The 21653-nt window shown below is 41.2% G+C and overlaps 1 protein-coding gene across 2 annotated transcripts in view; it reads left to right on the plus strand.

Moving 5' to 3' along the window:
- Window positions 1–21653, plus strand: part of SDCCAG8 (SHH signaling and ciliogenesis regulator SDCCAG8) — a gene marked incomplete at its 5' end in the record, with an annotated part of 90900 nt that overhangs the window by 55498 nt on the left and 13749 nt on the right. For both annotated transcript variants that reach the window (XM_083496842.1, XM_083496841.1), the window contains one exon: window positions 5732–5863. In XM_083496842.1, the coding sequence (XP_083352968.1) occupies window positions 5732–5863 (132 nt within the window). The remainder of the gene's footprint in view (window positions 1–5731; window positions 5864–21653) is intronic.

The following is a 21653-nucleotide window of genomic DNA, read 5'->3' on the forward strand; positions in this document are numbered from 1 at the left end:
CAGGCTTACTACTTATGAGTAGCTAATAGAAATTTGTGAATTGATAAGCCATTTTTACAGCACTTACATAGTTCAGTTTTAGTATTATGTTTCTAGTCTTCCATATTCCTCAACATATACATAAAATGTGAACAAAATCACATACACAACCAGGTCTGTCCCACTGGTGAGGTAAGGTGAGCACTGGCGGATGAAGGTGGGTGCGGTCTGCCCCAGGTGTCTTTCCTGAGGGGAGGTGACATTGCCGCCCCTCCTCCCTGGGCCGCTCGCAGCACGCCCCATCCCTGCGGGCTGCTAGCCCTGCCCCCAGGTGCACAGCATGCTAGCTCCGCCTCTGAAGGTGAGGCAGTTGCCTCGAATGGTGGAAGCCTAAGAGGCAGCACCTGCCTCACCTACGCCACCAGCAGCACTGGTTTCCAAGGAGATCTTGCCCAAATCTTGTAAGATCTCACGAGTGCATAAGGTCTCACAAGATTTTGGCAAAATCTGTCTGAAAACTGGCACTGCTGCCCATGCTTTGTGGATGCCACTGCACAATGCAGGTAAGAGAGCCATGGTACCAGCGGTGAGGCAGCAGTGGGGGAGGGGTGGAAGTGAGGGAGGCAGCACGTTCCCATTTCTCCTCAAGCAACATGCTGCCCCTGTACACAACCAATGTGGGCAGACTACTTTCTTTTTCCATTTCTGCTCACTTAGGTCTTAGGATACAGTAACTTGATCTTTTAATGTAATGTGAGCCACAGAAAAGCCCTCAGACAAATATCACATGCACACACCTGTCACATTAGAGCTACTTACCACATGCCCAGCTTACACACAATTAGTGTTAATATACCTGTGGCACTAATGTAGCAACATGTATGTGGACAGGTGCATGTGGTAACTGTATTCAGACATGATAGAGACTACATAGACTGCTGACACATCTTTAAATCAAATCTTATATAGTGGTGCCTTTGAGGTACATATCCCTTTCCGCTTTGCCCACTTATTGGTGAGCATATAATCCCACCTTGCAAAAAGTAGGTGCTTATATCTGATAAATGCCAAATGTATTGGCTGCATTGAGTCATCACAATAAATTATGGCCTATATTGACAAACAGAAGCCTAACTTCCTTCTGGGCTTGCGTTGTCCCACCTCTCCTCTCTGCCTCCAGCATAGCTGGCTTGGGATATGGCACCTCACCAACACTACTAAGAAGTAAGGACACAGCTTTGGGTCTGAAGCCCAGACATTTGTTAATATGCTTCAGAATGTAGTAAAAGATCCCCTTCTCTTCAGATAGTGTGTGTTGAGATCTGTCCCCAAACTCTGATTTGTATGGAAGACTCACGTGGTTATAATAGTGTGCTATTGTTGAAAGAGCATTTCACTTTCTAATTGAGAGACAATATGGTGAGTTTCATTGCTCTGGTTAAATGATATATATTGAATTGTAATTGTTTACACTTGCTCCTTCACCTTCACAATTTATTCTCTGACGCTGACTGGGTTTGTACCTATTTTGCTCTGTAGCTGTTGGCATTAGCACAGCACTTCCTTCAAACTATACAGGGCACCCACCCATGGACACCCAGGGCTTGGAGCAGGCCTACGAAATGCTGCTTAAATGCTTGCTGGTTTTTTCCAGAAATTGTGTAGCTTCTGCCAGGTAGTTTCAAAAAGAAAAGTCATTTCCCAGTTATTTGTAGTGTAGTACACATAGATAGGTTTTGTGATTCCCCCCCCCCCCATCACAGGTCTCACCATTTTTCTGATTGAGCTTCACAAATTAATGCCTATTAAATACTCACATACTTTGGGTAAGATTGCCTAGGATTGGAATTAAAGATGCATAAAACATTTTGAGGGCTTCTGTTGAATATACTTAGGTTGCCTAAAGATGAATTTACGTTATGGAAGTGGGTTGCAAACATGCTTTACTGTGTTCGGATATTACCTTAAGTAATGTATTAATAAAGCTAGCCTTCAGGCGTAATTGGTGTGTAGAATCTATAATAATAAAAATTGTAATGAGCGAAAATTTCGCTACATATATGGGCGGATCTTGGAAGTGCTCGATTTACTCCCCTCAAGCTGCACAGTTGACACTGTGTACACATGCAAATGTAAAAATACAGTACCACAGTGTTCTCTGTATAATTTTGCTTACCCTCTTTTTGGGTTGTCCCAAAGTTTGAGGCTTGTGGATTGATGCTTGACACTGCCCATTGTGTATTTGTGATTTGCGTTTTGTAATTAAGGGCAACAATGGGAGTCCATTGGGTCTCGTTATATATAATGGTTGGTTTAATTTGTTTCACTTCTATCTTGTTAATTGTAAATTGATCATTAAGATTTGAATTCTAATCTGTCACTAGGGTTGAGTGTATTGAAGCTAGAGAAATGATCCTGTTTTTAATCACTGATGATGAGAAACAAATTTTACCATTTCAGTGCATATTGCTGTCCATATATTTTAACACTATATTTTATGGTGTTATAAATATTGTTAAATGACTTTTAGTGTAGTTTTACTGTTTGACTATAATGGATAAATTATATTACCATTTTGGCAACAGTAGGCATCCAACTGTGTGAGTTTAATTGAAGTAAAGAACACGCACCCGGTTGAACTGTTTTTCTGCATGTTTGATTGGTGCTCTATTAGAAGACGGCAGTCATTACACTGAAGCACTGTGAGGAAAACATTTGCCCAAGGTAGAGAATCAGAATGCCAGACATTCTGAAAAAAACATACTATGGCAGTGAGACTCAGCCCCTTTTCTGAATTATCGAGTTTTCAATTAAAATCAATAGAACCTACCTCACATTTAATTATAATACTATGAAATGGTCAGATTCGTGAGAAATGAAAAAACCATTCTAATGGACAACGCAGCTAGGTTGGAATTTCTATGCTGCCTACCAAAGGTTGGAGGAAGAAAGCTGGCCATAAGCCACCTTTGTACATATCCTAAATGTTGAATTGATTTAAAGGATAGTGCAGCTTTTTGACAGCATCAGATTTACGGGGGCTTCCTGATGTTTTATTTTGCAATACTACTGCAATCATACTATTTCCATCACTCTGCTTAGAACAGTGTTTCCCAACCTTTTTTGGGCAAAGGCACACTTGTTTCATGAAAAAAATCTCGAGGCACACCACCATTACAGCCTCGTGACGTCAGCGCGCAGCGTCACGCCGGGAGGGACATGAATTGCTAGCAAATTACATAATCACCTCCTTGAGGGCTGGCTCATCTTCTCCGAAGTCAGAACCCCATTAATTAACAGCACAGACTCACACCATAGCCAAGATGAGGGGGGGAAACCTCAGTCATGCACAGTCATGCACATGTGGGGGCTAAATGAGGACGAAGACCGGGCAGAGAGCAGGGTTCAAATCACCCCACCTGGCCAGGACAATCCCTGGGTGCTCCCTTGGGCCACTCGCCTGACCCACCTCGCAGGGCTGTTGTTGCGAGGATAACACGGGGAGAACCACGCGCGCCCCCGGGAGGTCCTTGGAGGAGAAAGCAGGCGATGAATGCAATGCACGAAATATATGAGAGGCGACCAGGTTTTGCAGGTGAGGGGCCCCCGCCAGCCTCCGCTTCCAACACCCAGCGCAACGACGCCGAAGTTTCCCCCCGGGCTCGGCTCGGGGAGCAGCGCTGCTCCCCCCCGGCTCCCCTTCGCCCTCCCGGCTCTCTCTGCCGCCCACTGGGGACCCCCCTCACCTGCCAAGTCCGGAGCGCCGGTGGAAGTTGCATGCATGCATGCAGGGCGCCGCGTTGCCATTGCATTGTACTGCACTCCATGCAACGCCTGCACGCATGCATTGCCTTGCACGCCCGCCAAGGGGTCTCCCCGTGGTCCGATGCGTCCCCTCCGGCGCGGATGCAGCATTGCAAAAATAAAAAACCCCGACGCAGCCCTACCTGGGGGGCAGCCTCCGCTGCTCTGCCTCCGCGGGGATCCCCGGGCTCCATCCTGCCGCCCGATCTCCGCGGGGGTGCAGGCAGGCTGCGCGGGGTCTGCGCGGAAGAGCCCCTGCCCGCCTGGCCGCCGCCGCCGCGCTCATTCCATGGCCGGGAGAAGAGCGCTTCAAACAAAATGCCCGGCCCGCCAGGCCACGCTGGGAAACGTAGCTCGCGCACCCCGCGCGGGCGCGGAGCCCAAGGGCGAGGGGACTACGGATCCCGGCAGCCCCCGCGCCGGGGACGGAGGGGGAGAGGCCGGGTGCAGGGATGGAGGGACGGGTGGGCGAGCGAGTGAGTGGCAGCTGCCAAGCCTTGGCCGAGAGCCAGGAAGGGCCTCCCCGGAGGAGGAGGAGGGAGGCGCAGAGTGGGAGGGAGGGAGGGAACCCCAGGGGTCATCTAGTGACGGCGCCCCAATCGAAAATTTGACTTTAAAAAAAAAATCTTTCGAATTTTTTAATTTTTCCCGCGGCACACCAGGCAACATCTCGCGGCACACTAGTGTGCCGCGGAACAGTGGTTGGGAAACACTGGCTTAGAATTCAGACAAACTTGTTGGGCAAGTAGCAAAACCTAGAGTCCTAAGCTAGACTTCACCCAAGGAATCCCTTCTGCAATTAATCGGTTGGACCCAGCTCTGTTCCTGGGGGCCCAAGTAACCTCAGTGGCTAGAAGCCACTTTTACCAGTTCTGCCTGGTATGATAGCTATGACTGTTTCTGAACTGGGAAAACTTGGCCACAGTAGTTCAGGCATTGGTGACTTCAAGATTGGATTACTGCAGTTTCCCTTGTCTTAAAACTGCTGCTAATGCAGATTACTGCAGCATATAACAACTGTACTGGTTGAACCCAGGCCAAATTCAAGGTGTTACTGTTGTTACACAAAACTATTAATGGCTTGGGATCGCCTTGCCCAGCATGTGACCACTCAACTTCTTTCATCTGTGAAACTGGTACTATTACATGTGCCACACAATACTTTTTCTGCCCTTCTATGAAATCTTTCTTTTATTGTGGGAGTACCTACACTTTGGAACTCCCTGCCTATGGGCATCAGGTAGATACATCCACTGTGTTCTTTTTGGTGCCTGCTTAAAACGTTTTTGTTTTGGCAAGTATTTCTAGACATGTAGATGCTGATGTGTTTTAATCTTTTTTTCGCTTACTGCTTATTTTAACTGTCTTTATGGATAATGTTAATATTTCTTAGAAACTGCTTAGAGGTTTTGTTACTCTCCAGCAGTATATAAATTTTGTTAGGTAAAACAGATGAGAAAAGAAAAGAGATACTTTATGTTGAACAAATCTGTAGAAATCAATTTATTTTCCTGTACTGTTTTATTAACATTTGTATAAAGCCTTTTTGTAGTGTGGAACTTCTTGCAGTGTCCAGTCCATTTCTTGTGCATTTATGGAGGTGTAAGTTCACTGAGTTCAGTGGAAATTATTTCCCATTAAATATTTAGGATTGCAGTTTTGCAAGAACTTTATAATATCCTCTTCTTGCCTGGTGGTTCATATCAAAGAACGTATAGTATTGTATAAGGTGAGTTTCATGCATTACTAATAGCCATCTTTCTTGTAACCCATCTGCCAAAAAATATTCCATACAATTTTAAACCAACTGCTGCAATACTACTTATTTTATTTTTAAAAGTAAGTAAGATGTTTGCCATGGAGATGTATACTGGACTTTTGTTAAGGTGGTTGCACACTGCAGGATAAAATCTGGCAACATCCATCATCAGTGTGCTTAATTCTCCAGGTCTGAAGTCAGCCAGCTTACTCAGGAAAATGAATATGTCCATGACAGACTTGAGAAAATGCTGAAAAGGAATGATGAATTGGAGGAGCAGTGTATCCAACATGGAAGGATGCATGAAAAAATGAAGCAAAGGTAGGAGGATTTAGTAATTTATCCCTATGTGGGTCTACTGTAACAAACCTTGTGGTTTCTTTGATGTGCATGTTCTTAAGTTTCAGGAACAAGACCAAACTATTTTCGACACTGGTTTCATTGTGTAAATATTCTGGGTATTGTTTCAATACACATGCACGGTATATTAAGCATTACAGTGGTACCTTGGGTTAAGTACTTAATTCGTTCTGGAGGTCCATACTTAACCTGAAACTGTTCTTAACCTGAAGCACCACTTTAGCTAATGGGGTCTCCCACTGCCATTGCGCCACCAGAGCACAATTTCTGTTCTCATCCTGAAGCAAAGTTCTTAACCTGAAGCACTATTTCTGGGTTAGCGGAGTCTGTAACCTGAAGCGTATGTAACCCGAGGTACCACTGTATACATGCACCCTATATTAAACATGCACTTAACCCCCCCCCCCAGTTAATTTCACACACGATTTTAGGCTGTTTATATTGTCTGCACTGACACTCATATGAACGGTCTAAATATATGTTATTCAAATAAGCTTGTGTCCTATTTAAGCAGCAAGTATGTTTGTGTCCTAATCCTTCATTAATTGGCATATTTTTCACTGGCTTATTTTAAACCTTTTTTACTTCCTTATCCGTAAAACTTGAAATCTCATTTAAATATCAACAGAACAGCAGTTACCTTTTAAATAAAATGTTTGAACATAGAATGTATTTTAGCTCCCTACCCAGTAGAGGCTAGCATTGATTTTGATTTTAGGTCTAGGTGCCACACTCTCCTTAGCAATAACAGAGTAGGGAGTGGGGTCAAGTCTCCTTCGTTTCCCATGTTCCGCTTCCTGAGAGAGAGGTGGCAATTTGTATGGTTACATCTGACCCAATGAAATACTACAGAGCAGTCGTTGCTGAAAAGTTGTAGAGCACTCGAAATTTTTCTGATGGAGGCTATTCTCTCCCATCTCACGTGATTCCGCTTTGTATTCAGTTGCAAATCAAAGCTCTTGCTTGTTGCCTCAGAGGCAGCTGACCTTCTCTAACATGCCATCTGCAATCACCCCTACATCTGCTTAAGAAATGCCACTTCTCTGTTTTTTTCCTCTCGCTGAATTTCTAAATGTCTTACTTGCTGTTTATGAATCTTGTCGTTTATAATCCTTTGGCCCAATTTCCAGTCCCCTTGGTAATATTCATATCAGAATCTATTAAGTTGCATTTTAGGAGTCAAATGCTTTATAAATGGCAACGTGTTTGCATTTGCTGATTTGGTAATTTTATCTACATTATGGACTGTTTCCTTATACATCCATTCTCTGCTAAACTACCATTTTCTTAAAGGAGGGACTTATGCCAGAGGACACTTTCTTGCTTTCTTGTTTTCTTCATGTCATGTCCCACAGTTTCAATCTCAAAGGACCCTCAGAGTGGCTTTATCTCGGTTTCTGCTTGTCCCAGTGAGTCGATGTGGAATCTTGAGTGTCTGTCTTTTCTGTTCACAGAAAGAGAGAGTCAGACCTTTCTTTCTTCGGGTTTGTTGAGGAGAAGGAATAGGACTTTCTCCTACCCAGTGAATTCCCCACAGACAGCTAGTGGAATAATTCAAAAGGTTATTACCATTTTTGAATGGAGAGAATTCTGTTGACAGCAATGCAGGGAGTTTTCATGGCTTGGTCTAGTGTTCTGATCGAGGGAAATAATAGTACTGCTCTATTATGCCTTGGTCAGACCACACACAGAGAACTGTGTCCAGTACCAAGCACCACAATTTAAGAAGGATATTGACAAGCTGGAAGGTGTGTAGAGTAGGGGAGCCAAGATGATAAAGGGCCTGGAAACCAGCCTTATGAGCAACAATTGAAGAAGTTAGGTATGTTTGGCCTGGGAAAGAGGAGACAGCCATATTCAAATATCTAAAGGGCTGTCATATGGAAGAGGGAACAAGCTTGTTTTCTCCTACTCTGGAGGCTAGGACCCAAACCAATGAAGATTCCGACTAAACATCAGCAAGGACTTTCTGAGAGTATGAGCGGTTTGACAGTGGAACGGTCTTCCTTGGGAAGTGGTGGACTCTCCTTCCTTGGAGGTTTTTAAGCAGAGGTTGGATGGCCATCTGTCACGGATGCTTTAGTTGAGATTCCACAATTGCAGGGAGTTGGAGTAGATGACCCTTGGGGTCCCTTCCAACTCTAAGATTCTATGATTCTATCAATGTCTTTAAGGCCTACCTATGTATTCACATCAGAACCAGCCACGTTCGTGTATGTTGGGAGGCACTTTCAATCCCAAGCAGTACTCTTCAGGCTTTTGATGCCCCTGAATGGCGGTTTCTGACAACTTCTTCACATTGTTAACACCACCAAATAAAACGCTTTGAAGTGCCAACCTATTGGTTAGAGCTTATCTAAATTTACCATGTGAATGAGAATCCCCCCCCCCCCCGAGTGCAAGTTCTTCCAAACTGGTGGCCTTGTATCTTTTTCTTTTATTTTTAGAGCATAGTAACAACACTCTGCATTTTTCAGCGCTGTACTAAAATATATACTTGGCCAACGTATGAAACATCATTACCATGGCAGTGCCTTAGGGCAGAGAGAACAGCTCAGAAACATGATAGACAGACAGGGTTTTAAAATGCTAAGTCCTCTCTTGTTTCTTATCTCTGAATGAGGCATGCTCATGTATTTATAAATAACACAGAAAAGTTATATAGAACAAAAATACGGTTTAAAAACCATACCTTTTCATATAGAATAGCCACTCTTTGCTCAGTTACACGAGCTTGTCATCTTCCTGATACTTGTAACTCCAAAACACAGTTTTAGAGTCTATGTAGCTCCTTTTCACTTGCTATATACATCTATGTGCATGATTAATATTTTTAAAGGGTTTTTAACACATACTTGATCTCTTTCAAGTACCACAGTTCAAAGGAAAAGCCTAGAGGATTGGCAGTTTGGGGCAGATGTGTGTCTATTCCTCAGGCATCAGTGGCTGTATGTTAACAATTTTTTAAAAAAATGTTACAGCCATCTGTGTAACAAGACAGCAGAGATCTGCACTTGCCTGCTACTATAAATAAGAAGGAATCTTGTCTGGCTTCAGAGAAGTTGGATTTATAAAGACTTGATGTGTCAAATCCTAATTGTGTACCATGCTGCTGGGATGTGTTGGCAGCCAAGAACCTGAAGTGGTCTTCCCTTCAGACATTTTAGGAAAGCACAGCATTTCTGGAAGCTGTCTCTCCAACGTATGTGTGATTTGAAGGTTGTGTTTTTTTTAATGTGCCCTTCACCCAACGGAATTGCCTGGTTTCCCCCTTCCTTCTCTCTTTCTCTTCCCCCTCTCCTCCCACATAGACAGTATATATGACTAAACAACACTATTGTGAACTTTAAATCTTCAAGTGACCCATTTAATTCAATTGAGTGAAATCATGGTAAAAGGGTGAATGGTTGCAATTAACTTATTGTTTTTACAAACGTTGTAGACATTGTGCAGTCAGTTCTGTTTAGAAAATGTGCTGTGGATTAACAACCAGTTAGTTTTTACTTTTTAATTGGCTTTCATTTTTTAAAACCCTAGGGTATGATCCAGACCACTATGTGTTCAGCTCCCACACAGATGATTCCCAAATGATCAATAAAATCTGGTTTGCTTCCTATTGTGCCCCTGTGTACACACAAATGGGCATGAAAACAATCAGCACAATAGGGTACTAGAATAAATGGGCAATTTGTGTACATCTCCCATATTTTCGTTCATCTCTCTTTCCCATCTTGACATAAGTTACTTGTACTCTGGGACCCATGCCTGGATGTAGACAGAAGGAAAGGGGTGTGTAAAAGAGTCTTCGTGTGAGGGTCTGGCACCTGTGGTGATCTGGATTACTTTACAAAACAGCTTGAATTATCTGTCATGTGCAGCAGGTTTAGTGTGGTTTCTGCACAGAGATGGATGCTATGTTTGTGAAAAGGTTCTGCCCAACACACAAGAGAAGAACACTTATACTTCTTTCAGTTTTATGGCATTGCATAGATGGATATTGTTGTAAAAAAATGTTTTTCCTAAAGCACTTGTTTATACCTAGAAATAAATACGGCTCTCTACTTATATGAACGTTTTGCAGCACATGAACTGCTAGACTGAATGGGTACATTATTTCATTATACAGATTTTTTTTAAAAAAGCTATTTACAACAATCTTTGGTGCAGTATGACTAACTATTTAGCAATTTACGTTCAAAATAAGCAAATAATGTAATGATGTAGAAATACATTGCCTGCAATCTTCACATTTCTGAATGTTTAGAACAGGTAGCCATCATAGTACCCTCTAGCTGTTGCTAGACTACAACTCCCATCATACCTGACCATTGAGGATGCAACTGGAGCTGATGGGAGTTGGAGTACAACAACATTTAGAGAGTACCACATGGAATACCTCTAGTTTACTATATAAAGAAAGCAATGATGCAAATCTATTTATCGGATTGTGTACAATAAGTATATAAGACTATTTACGTCATGCTTGAAAAAAATTATTTAGCAAACATTCTTGATCAGTTTCACACCATTGCTTTTCCAGCTGAAGCATGGCTAAGTCATATGATGAGTTTATTTATGCCCCACAATGTCAGCCCACAGGTAGAAGAACTTAAAGTCACAAGTAAATGACATCCTTCATGTTCTTAGGTACCTTTCAAACATTGGAGCTGCTAATAAGATGCTTGTGAAAACAGGATATTGTTGTGTTATGAGCACACACTCTCCTATTTTAAATTCTGCTTAAGCCATACATTTTTTTCTTTTTAAAGTATTTCTGCCATGGCCGAGATTAGAATTTGTTACCAAAAAATCCTGTTTGCATGGCCCAAACTTTCAGTATGTTTTATCTTAAGAAAAGCTTCAAGCTGCTAATCTAAGATCAAAGGATTGAGTCAATGCAACATAATCCTAGCAGATTTATCAAAGAAAATTGACTAAGTAATACTAGATAACAAGAACACCATGATATATCCCATAACAGGCTTCTGTTTCAGAAGCTATCAAGGAAAATACCCATGGACAGAAGTTACCATCACAGAAAATACCCTCCTTTTACTTTCAGATCCATATTGTGTAATAATTGTTAATGGGACTCTGCTTCTTCTAATAACATATTTCTAGTGGTGTGGTTTGCCTTTTAATAGTGTATATTTAAATTCCTGTCTAATTACATCTGTCTCACGTTTCTTCATTCCATATTATGGATGCATCTCTTTTTTTAAAAAGCTTGGTTTCTGTGTAGAATTGCTGCAATATTTCAGAATGCTCAGTACGGGGTTTTGCAACTACCAACCAGAGAAAGATCCCGCACAGCAGTTCAGCAGCAAATACCCACTTTGGGTATTGAATAATAATTGAGATTTTGTACCGGCCTTACATGAACTCCAAATAGCAGTAAAATCTAATTACCAGCCCATTTGGTAAAGTACTTTAAGTGGTACAACATTTGCTTGAATTGCCGTGCTCTCTGTGACTTAAGGTATTTGGAATTCTTTTTTTCAAAGAGAGAGAACTTAAAATAAGTACAGATGAGTGTGCCATAAAACATTGTTAAAGAAGTATTTCCAAAATTACATATTTGCTATTAATAGTTATACTGGGGACTCAAATGGAAGTCATGTTGGGAAGCAACACAAATTAATTTTACCTCTACCGCATGGGTAGGCAAACTAAGGTCCGGGGGCCGGCTATGGCCCAATCGCCTTCTAAATCCTCCCCGTGGACAGTCCGGGAATCAGTGTGTTTTTACACGAGTAGAATGTGTCCTTTTATTTAAAATGCATCTCTGGGTTATTTGTGGGGCATAGGAATTCGATCATTTTTATATTTTTCAAAATATAGTCTGGCCCCCCACAAGGTCTGAGGGACAGTGGAAAAAGTTTGCTGATCCCTGCTCTACCTCATTTAATTCAGACAAAGGTATTTGTGCATTGTGGCTACTTACAGCACTAGGTAGTGAAGAGAACACAGGAGGAAGGAAGTTTTCATTCCAAAATGTGCATTTTATCAGGAAGCTTACCTGGAGATACTTTTGGCAACTAACAACATTTGAATATCTACAAGAAGCCAGCTTGCTTATAGTTGTAATCTTGTATTCATAGGAGCCAACTCCTTGGGCCCAATTTCCCTCCCCCCATAAAATGTTTGAGGGAGCCAGGCCAAGTCGATCGGCATTGCCATTCAAATGGTGCGTGTGCACCGCATCTTGTGATTGATTATGTGGGGTAGTGCTTACCTGTCCCCCATATTTTATTAAAATTGGCACCCCTGCTTGTCTTTACTACTGCAACATGCATTCTCCTTTATTGTTTTGGGAATCATATTCTATGAAGCAACCTAATTCTCCGCACAGTTGTTTGGAGAGCATAGTATCAACATAGCTTTAAGTTTACCAAGTCTATAAATCATGATTGTGCACCCACTGGAGGGATATTTCTTTTATGCTGTTGAGGCAATTGCTAAGGAGACATGTATTTTTTTCTGTGACCGTTCCTATTGCTTAGTTCTTGGGTGCATCGTTATCTGAATCAGGATCTGTGTTGGGTTATGTGACTTACCACTTGCTAAGTTGCTGCTTCTGTCAAAGGCTGCAATGATGCTGAGCTTCGTCATTTGCTTTGCTGTCTCCATTTGGTTTTATAAATTTTTACAATAAATTCCCTGAATTCCACCTTTGTGGAACTTAAATAACAGTGCAAGTTCATGTGGCCCTGCTATCTGCTTCTTCCCCCAGAAAAAGAAAAAGAATGAAATGAATGATTTCTGTCAGCTAAGCATCATGTGTTATATTATTTCCGTTAACCTTTTTCTTTTCAGAAGGCTTAGGAGAGTTTGACCTGACCAAGCTAAGATAAAGCACATCTGTGTATTGCAAAATTCACAGTTGGACAATACCCTTATTAGAACCAACCAAAATGACACACACTGTAAAAGCAGATGGTCTTGAACATAGCTGAACAGCGCTTTTTTTTCTGAAACAGCAAAAATACAGAAAGATTTTGTGGTTGCATCTTTGGTTTCAGCAAGTGCAGTGTAGAACAAAACTGAGTGTTAAAATACCTTTGGGTTGAAATTAAATGTGGGCCTCCTCAAAGAAGGAATACTGTGTAACCAAGGATTGTAGTATAGCTGGCACTGTGCACATGTTAAAACTTGAGCTTTGCTCAACAGAACAGTGCACACTTGTTTCACAGAGGAAGCAAACCTTGGCATGGACTGGCTGCCCATATTGAAAAGAGATTGCTTGCAGAGCCAGCCCAAGACATTTTGGCACCTGAGGCAAACCACAGGGTTTCCTACCAGGAAAGAAAGGGTGAGTGAAGATCTACATTAGGAACTAGGAGGGAATAAAGATCTACATCAGGATCTGCTGCCCCTGTGGATCCCTCTGCCCCTGAGGCAATCACCGCACCTTGTCTCATGGGTGGACCGGCCCTGATTACTTGTACGCATGAGATTGAGAATTGTAAGAATTCCAAATGTAGGCTAACGCCTAATCATATAACCTATGCTATTTGCTAACTTCTAGCACACACACAAGCCTCTAGTCTTCTTTAGCCCTGGCAAGAGCAAAAGCCTCCTTCCAAGTCACACTGCCCCCACAGTAACATAATGAATAGCCATGTGGATTTCCTAAGGCCAAGCTCTTTTACCTCCAGTGCTCACATGGAACACCTCAGTCACTCAAGTCCAAATATGGTATGAACTTAAGTCAACTTTATTCTGATTGGCTCTTGTCCTGCATCTTTGTCCAAGGACTATCCAGTCACTCTAGGGTGGAAAACATATATTGATTCACTTGCAGTGACTTAGCAAATCCACCTGTTGGTTTGTCTTTTGTGTCCAGCCTTATCCTCAGTCTAATCACCTTTTGTTTCAGGTAAGACTTCTTCTTAGGAAACCACATTTTAACTCTGTGTCACTAAGATACCATTTTGTCCGAATTTGGAGAGTTCTCTCCTCACGTATGGCTGTATTCAGCTAAATTGTTGGGCTAGCGGAAGTTGGGAGCAAGGATTCCCCATAGTGCAGTAAGAATTACCCTTTCTTCTCCCCATGCGTGTCCTGTGACATCCTCAAATCTGCTCCGGAGTGTTGGGAGGACTTCCCCCCAACAGATGTAGAAGAAGAAGAAGAGTTTGGATTTGATATCCCGCCTTTCACTCCCTTTAAGGAGTCTCAAAATGGCTAACATCCTCCTTTCCCTTCCTCCCCCACAACAAACACTCTGTGAGGTGAGTGGGGCTGAGAGACTTAAAAGAAGTGTGACTAGCCCAAGGTGCATGTGGAGGAGCGGAGACGCGATCCCAGTTCCCCAGATTACGAGACTACCGCTCTTAACCACTACACCACACTGGCTCTGTAGGTGGCGCAAAGCAGGAGGAGAGAGGGGGAATTCTGTTGCACAAGGAAAAACCTTAGCTTTAACCCACAAGTTGGTCGGTGCTTTACGTCAAATGGTGCCTCCAAGGGAGTGAACTTCCCCAATCTCGGCTAGAAGCTAAATCCCTTTCCTTTCCTTTTATACCTCATTCCCTTGCTTCATTTAAGGTTAGTTGGGAACCGTAAGAGGACATAAATGTTTGGAACTGCATTCAGTGAGTTCTAAAAAGCCCACGTTACTTGCTTAGAGATCGTTTGGTGTGGAGTTCAAGAGCAGCCTACGAAGACCAGCATCCCTTTGGTCCCATGCCATCATGGCCAGTGTCCTGGACTATCCATGCTACACTTTTCAATATTTTCAGACTGTGGCATACATTCACAAGCTTGCTGGCTGGTTGCTCACAGAGCTTCAATATACAACCACAGCCCTAAACACTTTGGCCACAGTGAAATTTAGAAAACTTCCTTTCATTCTCTTTTCCTTGGACCAGCTAATTATTAACTTTGCTGTTTTTCATGGTGAAAGCCATTTTAACTATGTGAATAAACATTCTTATATTTTTAAACCCTAAATTGGGACTTAGTTGTTTTTGCAAATTCCCCCAAGGAGAGTCACAATGTAACACCCCCCATGATGTGCAACAATCTCCAGATTGAAGAACCCAAATATTTTATGGTTTCAGCTATTTAGAAAAATATATAAACTGATTGAAAAACCCTTTAAAATAATATAAGCAATTTTCAATAAAGCAGAGGTAAAATCAGCAAAAGGTTAAAATCAGTATTTATTTCAGGGTTGTTGAAATAACATTATTAAGCAGGCATCTAAAACAGTGTAGTGAGAGTGCCTGCCTACTATTACTGTCCTCCTTTGTTCACCCATATAACTTACATATTAGAGTAGCGTATGATTAGGGACATGTTCAGGCATGATAACAATTGGGAAAACCATTAAGCTGAGAACACAAAGCTTTCTGACTGTCTTAGATCCTTAACTTTTTTTGGAATCTATAAGTTATTGTAGCCTGTACCATATTTAGTATATACTGTGAAAATCCAGTACACTGCATTCATTTTCAACGTGCATCTTTGTTGAACATTACAGATAAGCAATTTAAAATGGTGAAATGAGGCATGTGTCAAAAGGTCTTTAGAAGACTGGATATGAGCAGAGTTGGCTGTCAAAATGTCAGTCCCATGTCAACAAATCTACAGGATACGAAAGTGCCTAACATCTTGTCCTCTTTGGAGTTCCATTTTTTTAAATAGCAATGAGGCATTCCGGGAAGTGCATTTCTGGGGATTATTGCATTTCTCAGGTGGCTGAAATCACTTGCCCTTCAGCCTTATGCCTTGCAACACCACCCGAGGCAAGCAATAATCCCCAGTAAAGCAGTGCCTGCCTTGTCTTATTGCTTAATTATTATACCTATTTAATGCTACTTAGAACATTGTCAGCTGTTGAGAAAAGGTAATTATCACTAGTCAAATGACACACACTTTTTTGGCTGCCTTACGGATACACATTTTACTGGTACCTTGATACATAATGAAGCCTGATAGCAAAACTTTTGCTTGTCTCTTCCTCAAGCCCCAGCTGTTTCCCTGCTAAATTCATCCCATCTGTCTCCCCTTCCGTAAGGCTGTAGGCAGTATAGCATAAGTACAGAAGCAGTTCAGTGCTATTTTGGATAAACATAGCTGAAATTTGAATCCTTGCCATTTGCAATGCACACATTTTGTTTTACTGCTGTAAAGAGAGCTGTCAAAATAAAAACTACATGGATAATTCACTGAAATGCAGTCAAATGTAAGGAAGATTAAAATGGAATTCACACAGAGACACACACTTAGGGTCAATTTTTATATAAGTTGACATGGAATTGATGACCTCTTAACAGCATTGAATCTTAAACACATGTCATTGTATGCAACAAGCACTCCAATCCAGTGACCAGTATAAGAGATCTTATCTCCAGAGTCCAATGATTTACAGTAATATATTGTACATGGAACAAGTAATTTACAGGGTTTTACTTGGGCTTTCCCTCAATCCATGGGTTGGGGTAATTGTAATCAATCCAAATCAAGAGTAGCATCCATATTTCCATATCTACATTGTTGTCTTGGGAACTGGAAAGTATTGCAACTACTGTTTATGCAACCACTTTCATTTCATTTCCCAGCAGCTGTTACATCACATTGTTTTTGTGGAGTTAACTGGATGCCCCTGAAAGAGAATTAGCTTAATGACTGGGTAATATTATTAATACAGTGGGTAATATTCTGTGTTTGGATATTTATTTTTAGTGAGAAAGAAAGCAACTTAGTAGCCACTGAGATACGGTCTACATTCCTGGAAGCAGAGGTTCAAACCCAAATTTCTATTTCTTTCTAAATACGTAGATTCTGTGAAACTTAGGAACTCTTAGGAATATGGCTATCAACTCTCCATTTTTCATTTCTTCACATCACTGTCCATGAAGCAACCACACAGTTTCTCTGCATATGAGTAAACTCATCATTTTTTCCCTACCAGGATATCTTGTCAATATGATGGTAAATTTGTATTTTTGAAGCTCATTGGTAATATTTTTTACTTTTCTCTGCTTGAATTGACTCTGATCAGGTACTACAATTTCCGTTTATCATCTGACCTTTTCATCCCTTTTCAGTATACATTTCTGGGCTTTTGAGGAGGATCAACGGATCCAGTTTACCCAAGATAATGACTTTTTGGCAAGCTGGGATTCCTGTCCTTTCAATGCTAGTTTTACGGTGTTTAACTTGAGCAGGAATTTCCAGGGGTATTCCTAAGATAACAGGAAAAGGAAGCATTGGTATACACAGTGCACTGAATATGATAAGCAAAAAGTTAAATAACGCTGCTTATACTTTCTCTGGATTCTACATAGCATTCTTCTCAGATTCTGTCCAGGCAGTGATTGAGCCAAAATTAGCCCAGCGCATTCATTCTTCTGCCTCAGGTGAGAATCTTCAAAACGTTGCAAATTAAAAATGCTATAAAGGAAGAAATGTCTCCTGGAAATGCAGATTTCTTTTTCATCACAGAATTAGGGAATCCTAAGAAGGAAGATGACATTCCTAAGTGTAGACAGCTGAATAATAGGCGATGCAGAAAATTGTCTAGAATTATCACATTGTTTTGAAATGACATTAGACCTAGCATGAGGAACAGCGACTTTATATGAAGAGATTGTTCTTCTAAAACACATATGTGAACTAGAAATTCAGGCTGCTGCTGCATCCAATCACATATTGTAACATCATCATCTAGCCAGAAAACTCCAAATGTTCAGACATTGCTTTCAGATAAGAAATACTTCTACAGGCACAGTTTGACCAATTAATTGTGACTGTAATTTTTAGAGCAAATTTTAAGCTTAATAGTTTAAGAAAAAGCCTACCAACAATAGGCATTTTCTCATGCAGGTATTTTGAAAATATTTTAAAAATACCAATAATATCTAAATGCAGGGTGGTTTCTAAAGTTGCTTAACATTAATTTTTATATATGGATAAATTTATGCATGAGAAAAATGCTTAATTTGTTGAATGGTATTTTCCACATATGGCTAAAATGGTCTTATGTTTAAACATATAAAAAGATGCATTAGCACTAGTAAAGTTATACCTGTAACACTGTTCAACATATTTAAAGGGATGAACAATATAGTAGAATAAATAAATTCTCCATAATTACTCATTAGAACAATAGATTGTTAGTCGTTTAGCGGGGGGCAGGGAGTCAAAAATTAAAAATGATACTAGAATATGGGGTGGGGAGTAGAATATTTGTAGGATATAAAATCCCCACAATGCCTCCTAGCCAGTTGTATTTGGTGTCACCCCCGCCTTTGTTTCTGCTCTATTTATTCTGCTTGTATCTCTCAGGGTGGCTAACAACACACAAGTGAAATTTAGCAATAACACATATATTCTGACAGTAGTGACTTTAAATTTCTAGTAAAGAAATGTATTCTGGATTAGTAAATTTTAATGTCTTAAGATCCGGTGTCTCCCAATATATTCTCATGATCATTAATCTGGTTTAGCAGTACTGAGCTTTGTAAGTTTTGAATGTGCTAAGATAAGGTTACCAGACATCCCCGTTTCCCGGATCAAAATAAAAAAATTCCTTCCAGTAGCACCTTAAAGACCAACTAAGTTAGTTCTTGGTATGAGCTTTCGTGTGCATGCACACTTCTTCTGTGTATCTGAAGAAGTGTGCATGCACACGAAAGCTCATACCAAGAACTAACTTAGTTGGTCTTTAAGGTGCTACTGGAAGGAATTTTTTTATTTTGACTATGGCAGACCAACACGGCTACCTATATGTAACCGTTTCCCGGGGACAGTCCCCGGATTTACAAATCAGTCCCCTGACAAAATCCATTGAAGTTGGAAAGTGTCCCTGGATTCATTGAAAAAAATCTGGTAACAATATGCTAAGAGGTCTGTGGTGGAAGAAATGCTGTGTGTGAAAACAGTTGGAAGCTATAGGTATTCCTCATAAGTGTATTTTTATTTTTTTATTTTTTGTCAAATAGCAACTCGTCTGCGATACCTAAAGTAACCACTGATGGCAGCAGCCTGCTGAAATAGTGATTTTAATGTCCTATTTCCCCATCACCGCCATTAGCGCTTATAGTGTAACGACTGGAAACCTGTGTTGAATTGAGGCACTCATTATTTTCATCCATGAATGTGGGAGCCTCCCATCTACTGTGGCTTAACCAAAAATGTCAGCACATAATTTTTAATGGTCTAAGAAGAAGCTAACAGGCAAAAGTTATTTCTAAAGCTGATTCAGATGCTGCGCACTGAAACTTGTCCAGGCTATTCTGCCTTTGCAGCTGGGGGTCACCTGTACGGACACAACTGGCAGTGTGATCCTTCTCCAGCTGCAAGTGCAACCCAGCCTTGGAGAATTCATACACAGGTTAGGAGTCGTAGATGAATGAAACTATCAACAGATGATCAGCCTAGCATGGCACAGAAGGTCCCACTGGAACAGGGGTACAGGGAGGCTCCCAGTGCAAGGTAGAAAGCTGCGCTGTTTTTCTAAGCCTCCATTCCTAAAATTGTGTGCATCAGTTTGCGGATTGAGTGCCACAAAAGTGAGGGCACTGGGAATTATGAATGAAGGTGTTCTTAAGCATACAGCTAGTGAAAATCTGCAAGATGTGAACAAGGAATATAAAGGTACAGTGGTACCTCTGGTTATGTACTTAATTCGTTCCGGAGGTCTGTTCTTAACCTGAAACTGTTCTTAACCTGAAGCACCACTTTAGCTAATGGGGCCTCCTGCTGCCGCCGCGCCGCCGCAGCGCGATTTCTGTTCTCATCCTGAAGCAAAGTTCTTAACCCGAGGTAATATTTCTGGGTTAGCGGAGTCTGTAACCTGAAGCGTATGTAACCTGAAGCGTATGTAACCCGAGGTACTGTACTTGTATGTGTGATGTCAGAGTAGAAGTGGATTTTCACATGTTCCTAAACAGAGCATCTTAGAACTAGAATTCTGCTCTAGGCAACCTAGGCTTTGACTCATCTGAAACAAGAAAAGTTTTTGCACAGGAACAGCTAAGCAGTAGCCAAAGCTCCTTGAAATCTTTTTCATCCATAGCATTCTGCTGATTGACTAGCACACACTTACTCAAGCAACAGGACAGTGCCAAATGGCCCTGAAGGTAGGGCCCATGGACTGCCACTGCTAGATTCACCCTGGTGTAGTTTTTTAGCAAAGCAGTCATGCACTATATAGGTACTTTAAGTAGGTGTAGCAGTACCGATGTATGTTTATGCTGTGGGTTCATTTTCTGCCACTTGAAGAAAAGTGTGAGGTTTTATATTTGCAGTCCTGCTAAGACCTTACAACATGCTTGTCTGCACAGCAAGGCATCAGGTTGGTTCATTGAGGCTCTTTAGCTAGAAAAACCTAATTAAGGCTGAGCCATGGATTGCCTCACTTTTGAGTACTCCGCACTTGTTGCTGTATTTTTAGTATGTGAACTTTGGTTTTTTAAAAAGTTGAAATAACAATTTCCCGCTTTACAAAAACAGCTAATGGGATTTTTCTACAACTTGCCAGAAATACTCATTTCCAGGCAGAGAGCAAGCATGGACAATTTCACACTTAACGTTGAACATTTCAGAAAGTTCTGAGTGCTGGAAAAGGAAGTGTTATACTGAAAATTACAGCTGGCACTATTCTCTATCAATCAATATTCATTTGAACAGTTAGCTGTTGATCTAAGGGAGTAAATGCCATCCTGTCAGGGGTGGGGGCTTCCTTCCTGACTTTTGAAAATAGAACGACTTCTTTGTGTGATGCATGTGTATAATTATTCTGCTTTGTGTTCAAGTGGGCTTTTAGTACAATGGTTCTGTACCTTCACATGGACACAGAAGGCATGCTGAGCATGAAAATTCATTAAACATAATATGCATGACAGCGAGTGTTCAAGGGAGGGAACGCATACTTTCACTTATGCTTGATGGTGCTCATTGTTCTCTACTACTCTCCCTTCAGACTTACAGTCAACTCTTTTTAAAGGGACTCTCGTACCCAACTGGTGTGTGTCTGTACGTGCCCTTGCTTGCATGCAACCTATGCATACTCTGGACACAACTGCAAAGTCCTTTAGGTTTCCATAGATGTGGCACAAGTACCTTCATATAGTTCTGAGATCCCTCTGTGTGAGCATAAATATCTCTGCTGGTGCTAGGAGCTAAAGGAGCATGCCAGAAAGTGAGGGAGCAGAAGGAAGCTGGCCCCCAGCCAGATCTTTTGACCATTTTTCTTGATCGTGTCAGGGTCAAGGGGGGGGGAGGACTTTTAAGAACAATGGGCTGTAGAAGGATTGGACTGAAAGCATAGAATGCTACGTGTGAGCAACCCAAAGGATTAATTTTTAAGTCAGACTCTTGTAACATTTTGCTGCACTAATGTTTCAACAAAGAGTTGATTCAGTACTGGATATACATTTTGCACCATTCAAGTGTATAAATTGTAAAGAATATACAAACAGAAGCTTTATTGTTTTATTAAAACATGTGAGGGCTTTTAAAAAAAATGATAATGCTTTTGGCTCTTAATTAAAAAAAAAATCCACTTAGAAAGACTTTTTTAGTGAGTGACTAAGAAGTCAAATAAATAATGCTAATGCAAATAACATTATGTACCTAGTAGGCAGCATTACTTATTTCTGTCTATGGCATTTGTCGCTGCATGACTTCCTTTTGAATCTAAACATCCTAATTTATCCTTAATGCATGCTGACATTTATCTCTCAGAGAATTTGTTTCTGTAGCCTACCTTGTCTGTAGCTCCAACTTTACCAGTTTT

This window comes from Podarcis liolepis (genome assembly GCF_965112155.1).
Source record: "Podarcis liolepis genome assembly, chromosome: 3".
Lineage (NCBI taxonomy): Eukaryota > Metazoa > Chordata > Lepidosauria > Squamata > Lacertidae > Podarcis > Podarcis liolepis.